This window comes from Echinops telfairi, unplaced genomic scaffold (assembly GCF_000313985.2).
Source record: "Echinops telfairi isolate 266 unplaced genomic scaffold, ASM31398v2 ScPeMD7_7469;HRSCAF=8507_1, whole genome shotgun sequence".
NCBI classification, from domain to species: domain Eukaryota; kingdom Metazoa; phylum Chordata; class Mammalia; order Afrosoricida; family Tenrecidae; genus Echinops; species Echinops telfairi.
The window spans coordinates 23,959,501-23,965,495 of record NW_022111373.1 but is presented as its reverse complement, the minus strand read 5'-3'; the positions used below and the strand labels follow the sequence as shown (position 1 = coordinate 23,965,495).

General features: G+C 37.3%; 1 protein-coding gene and 1 non-coding gene across 3 annotated transcripts in view; both read left to right on the top strand.

The window, feature by feature from the left end:
- Positions 1-5,995, top strand: part of DMXL1 (Dmx like 1) — a 185,359-nt gene that overhangs the window by 53,014 nt on the left and 126,350 nt on the right. For both annotated transcript variants that reach the window (XM_004696573.4, XM_045285386.1), the window contains exon 6: positions 5,198-5,264. In XM_004696573.4, the coding sequence (XP_004696630.1) occupies positions 5,198-5,264 (67 nt within the window). The remainder of the gene's footprint in view (positions 1-5,197; positions 5,265-5,995) is intronic.
- LOC115873896 lies at positions 1,421-1,549 on the top strand. Its single transcript, XR_004048669.1, has one exon. It is a non-coding gene; the product is annotated as a small nucleolar RNA SNORA42/SNORA80 family (small nucleolar RNA).

Here is a 5,995-nt window from a genome sequence, read left to right as displayed (position 1 = left end):
CATATGTACATGTCTTTATCTAGACTTCTATAAATGCCCTTTTCCTCCCAGCTCTTTCCTCTATTTCCCTTGATTTTCCTCAAAAAGGGAGTTTCTGTACCGCGTGTTCTTCTTCCAGAAGCTTGATAAATGTTTTGACAGAATTTTATTTTGCATTCTTCCATTGTTACTTCATTTGTGGATTGTGTGTGTATGTGTATTGTATGTGCTTCCATCTGTGTGTGCCTCTCATTTTTATTTATTTTTTTCCGCCCACCTACTGTCACATAACCTCCAAAGTGTTCTGCCTTTGGCTTGAATCTATTTTTCTTTAATTAAAAATTTTGAAGTATTGTTTTTAGAGATTGACTAACTTTTCTGAGCATAATATCTTCCAAATCTGCCCATGGTGGGAGGGGTGTGACAGTTTCATCATTGTTCAATAGGTATGCTTAATATTCCACTGTATGCATGGACCAGAGTTTGCTGATCATTCCTCTACAGATGGACACTGGTTGTTTCCATCTTTTTGCTTATGAATAGTGCTGCATTAAACCTGGGTGTGCATACAAGGGGGTACCCCCCAAAAAACAGAATTGAGCTGGGTGGAGCAGAGCTTCTGTAGTACGCATTTTTATTGCTGGGTGAGCATCAAGGAACTCACTTTGAGTTAGTGCACCCAGTCACATTAGCTGGGAAGGTTCTCTGTGGTCACAGTGCAGTTTTTGGTGAAAGCAGTTTCACTTAAACTTTGTTTTTTGTGATGGCCTATTGAAGAGAACAGCATGAGGCTGTGAAATTTTATTTCCTGCTTGGGAAAAATGTCGCAGAAACGGTTGTGATGTAGAACACAATTTACAAGGACAGCACTATGAGAAAAACTCAAGTGTACAAGTGGTTTTCTCGTTTCTAAAAAGGTGAAGTATCGATTGAACACAAACCTCATTGTGGACATTCGTCATCTTCCCAAGCAAATGAAAATATTGACTTGTGTATTTGGAGTTCATTCCACCATGTCAGGCTGTTAATCAAGCTTTCTATTTAGAGGTTCTGAAAAGATAGCATAACAGTGCGCAACAAAAAAGACCTGGTTTGTGGCAGACAGTGCACTCTTTGCCACCATGAGTAAGCATCTGCTCATGCAGCCATCTCAGTGTGCCAGTTTGGGGGCAAAAAACAGCATGCCTCTCTTGCCCCACACACCTTAATCACCTGCCTCTCTCCGTGTGACTTGTTTTTGTTACCACAAATGAAGAGGGACATGAGAGGACAGCGATTTGATGATGTAGAAGAGGTGAAGAAAAAACTTAAGGTGGTGCTATCAGCCAACCAAACAGATAAGTTTGAAAAATGTTTCCAAGAATGGAATTGCCGATTTGACAAATGTATTAAGTGTAATGGAGAGTACTTTGCTTAGGATCTTTTGTGAAAACAATTTCGTGCGTGGATTTGATTTATGGCATGTCCGATTGCATGGGCCTTAGTGTCCCATGTCAAAGCATACTGTAACCCCGAACCATTGCCTGGCTTTGCCCCGTGGGCTTCAGGTACTGAAGCGGCTTGCACAGTGGGGAAAGAAAAAAAAAATTTAAATACATTACTTTGAAAAGCAATTCTGTTTTGGGGGGGTACCCCCTCATGTATCTGTACTTTTTTTTTTAATTCCTTTGGTGTGTATACAGAGTAGAAGGATTGCTGGCTCTTGTGCTATTGCTATTTGCAAATATTTAAGGAAGTACTGTACTGTTTTCTATAATGGCTGTATAATTTTGCAGCGATGCCCTTTATTTTTTTTAAAACTTTTATTGGCAGTTCATCCATATATCATTATAATTCAATAGTTGAGTCATATCTAGAAGAGTTGTTCAATCATTACCACAATCTATTTTAGAACATTTTCTTGTTCATTGTCCTCATTATTATTAGTATAATAATTTTTAAAATTGTGACAAAATATTCTCCAGTTCAACAACTTGTACATGTGTGATTCATTGCCATCTATTATACCCTTAGTGTTATATAAGCATTATTGATATCCTTTTCCAAATCACTTTACTAACCTAAACACAGTATACCCTAAGCAAAATCTCTTACCCCTTCACCTATGGTAACCATTGGTCACCTTTGGTTTCTTCCCTTTTCCTTTTTTTTAAAAGTAGTTTTGTTAATACAAAATTTAAGTATCATACACTTCCATTGTTAAGTCGCTTTTCAGAAGAGTTGTATATCCATCATCACAATCGGCTCTAGTGCTCCCATCCCCCTCCCGCATTCATTGTTTGCTCCCCTTCTCCTCAACCCCTACCCCATCCCAGATTGCATCAGTTATTGTCTCTATGCAAGGGATGCCCTTTATTGGCACTCTTACTTATTTATTTTATTATTCTTAAAAAATCATTTTATTGGGCACTCATACAACTCTTATCACAATCCATACATACGTCAGTTGTGTCGAACACATTTGTACATTTGTTGCCAACATTCTCAAAATATTTTCTTTCTACTTGAGCCTTTGGTATCAGCTCTTCATTTTTCCCCCTTCTTCCCCCACCCTCCCTCTCTCACGAACCCCTGATAATTTATAAATTATTATTTTTTCATGTCTTACACTGTTCAGTGTCTCCCGTCACCTACTTTATTATTGTACATTCCCTAGGGAGGGGGTTCTGTGTTGATCACTCTGATCAATTCCCCCCCTCTCCCCCACCTGCCCATTACCCTCCTGGTATCGCCACTCTCACCATTGGTCCTGATGGGTTTATCTGTCCTGGACCCTGTTTCCAGCTCTCATCTGTACCAGTGTACATCCTCTGGGCTATCTGGATCTCCAAAGTAGAACTGGTACCATGGTAGTTGGGGGGGGCGGGGGGAAGCATTAAAGAACTAGAGGAAATTTGTATGTTTCATCGGTGCCACAGTGCACCCTGACTGGCTCATCTCCTTCCCACGACCCTTCTGTAAGGGGATGTCCAGTTGCCTACAGATGGGCTTTAGGTCTCCATTCTGCATTCCCCCTCATTCACAATGGCACGATTCTTTGTTCCTTGATGCCTGATATCTGATTCCATCGACACTTCATGATCACACAGGCTGGTGTGATTCTTCCATGTGGGCCTCGCTGCTTCTCAGCTAGATGATTGCTTGTTTATCTTCATGCCTTTAAGACCCCAGATGTTATATCTTTTGATAGCCAGGCACCATCAGCTTTCTTCACATTTGCTTATGTACCTGCTTTGTCTTCAGCAATTGTGTCGGGAAGGTGAGCATCATGAATTGACACTCTTATTTAATATTGTCCCAGAAGTCTTAGCCAGAGCTGTTAGACATCAAAAAGAGATCAAAAGTATCAAAATTCTCATGGACGAAGTAAAACTCTGTTTGCAGACAATATAACTTTACACATAGAAAACACCAAAGACTCTTTTAAGAAAATTTATGCAACTAATTAAAAAATTTGGCTAAGTGGAAGGCTATAAGATCAAGAGACCTAGCACTTTTAATAATGAATCTTAAAAGATGTCCTAATGACTAACCAGGTACATAGAAATGTATATACATCATGATCCTTATAACACTTTTTTTGGGACAGCAAAAGTTGCAAACAGTGAATTACTGTATATACTTGAGTATAATCCGATCCGAATATCAGTCAAGGTACCTAATTTCACCACAAAAACTGCATTAAAAATGTGCTGAAAAACAGCTTATACACGAGTATATATGGTAGTTATACTATATCATGAAATTAAAATATAATGGAATTTTCCCACCACCTCTTTGAAGCTTCCTTATTTATAATGAAAATACCATACAGCCAGTTAAAGAATGATATATACTGATGAAGAAATGACACATTTCTGTTGACCCTAGTAACCACTAATAAGCTTTGATATCTATATTTAAAAAAAAAGAAATGACACCTTTTAAAATAAGTAAAAGATGAATGATATTGCAATGCAAATTGTAAATATGAATTTGCTTTCAATCCCCTCCTTCATACCTCCCCCTAAAAAGTAAAGGGGGAAAAGTAGAAAGAGGGAGAAAAGAGAAAAGTCTGGAGTCTATCTATTAAGATGTTAGCTTTTTTTTGTCTGGGTGAAGGTGCAATGTATTGGATTTTCTTCTTTTCATCCATCTGCATGTATATATTAAACTAATTATCAGTCAAAATGCTATTGATACTTGGTATAAGATGTCACTGGTTTTTTTTTGTTGTAGAAATTAATTTAGAATGGTTCTGTTTTCTTTGTAAGTGTGAATTTGAGTCAAGAAAAGGGAAACGATGATAATGAGGATTGTTTTGAGGTCTGCATATATGAGTAGCCAGAAATAAAGCCAGTAAAGAGAAATGAGTCAAGTCCCGTTGAGAAAAAAAAAGACAGGTAGGCAACAAGTATGCAGGTGGAGCTGACAGGCTATATCACTTGTGACTACAAGTCTCCTGTTAACCCAAATATAACCTTTAATTAGGAGAATGCTACTCTAAGGCAGTATTTATTGGCTTATTTTGTATTGAAATGTGTATTGGAAGATGGGATCTAAAACTCTTGGAAATTTGATCTCTACATTTTAAAAATGCATTCTTTTTTTTTTTTTCTTTCTTTCTTAACATTTTATTAGGGGCTCATACAACTGTTATCCCAATCCATACACACATCAATTGTGTAAAGCGCATTTGTACATCGTTTCTCAAAACATTTTCTCTCCATTTAAACCCCCGACATTAGGTCCTCATTTTTCCCCTCCTCCCTCCCTCCCCCCTCCCGCCTGAGCCCTTGATAGTTTATAAATGGGTATTTTGTCATATCTTGCCCTGTCCGACGTCTCCCTTCATCCACTTTTCGGTTGTCTGTCCCCCAGGGAGGAGGTCACACACAGTTCCATGTAATGGGTTCCCTCTTTCGAACCCATTCTCCCTTTACCCTCCCTGTTTTGCCGCTCACACCACTGGTCCTATAGGGCTCATCCGTTAAAAATGCATTCTTTATCTTTTGTCACAGACTTTAAAGATTTTGATTAGTCATTTCTTGCATGGATTTTTAAGCCTGGACAATTTAAGTGTTTCTTAATCTGTTCACTTATGAGTGTATGAAAAGTGAGTGGGAAAATTTCTCGTCACATTTAAAAAAATTTTAATCAAATTGCTGAATAATGATGTAATATTGAATTTTCTTCATTTAATTTTCCTTGAAAATTATTCTTCTTGTTTGATTTACAGAACTGCTTCTGAAGTGCATTTAATGAAATTTTCACCAGATGGAGAATTTTTTGCCACTGCTGGGAAGGTAAATTATGAAAATATTGGTAAAAGAATTGTATGCTTTTGGTTTACTTTTAAACTTAAAACATTAAACTAGCTTCATTCCTTTACTTAAGTTGGAGATATTTTCTTTTTTTATGTTTTCAATTAAAATATTAAATAGAAAAATTAGCTAATTATTGTAGTATTAAAAAGGCAATATGGTACAGTTGAGCTAGCACTGTGATCGTGGGCAGGTTATTTAATCTTTTGAGTCTTGGTTTTCTCATGTTTAAAATGAGGTTAATATCACCTACTTCTCAGGTGGTTAATAATAGAATTAAATTACATAATGCATCTAAAGTGACTGGTACAATGCCTTGTATGTAATAAAAGACCAATAAACTATAAAACAAAAGACCTACTGTTATAAGTTGATTCTAACTCAGAGCAGTCCTGGGTAGGGTTTCTTAAACTGTAAACCTGTACAGAAGCAGATAGCCTCATCTTTCTCCCTTGGAGCTGCGGGTGAGTTTGAACTGCCTACATTGTGGTTCCCACCCGCCCATTGCCTAACCCACAGTGTCTTCAGGGGCTACTATTAAATAGCTTTGGCTGACAACTGGGGTTGATTAGTTTGTAGATGAAAGTTTTCTAGAAAGGTATTTGTAATCATTAATGTGCATACTTTGCTACCTCCTGTTTTCAGAACAATTTATTTCTTTAAAATTGTTTTCTTTTTTGTTTTTAATCATTTTATTAGGGGCTCATACAACT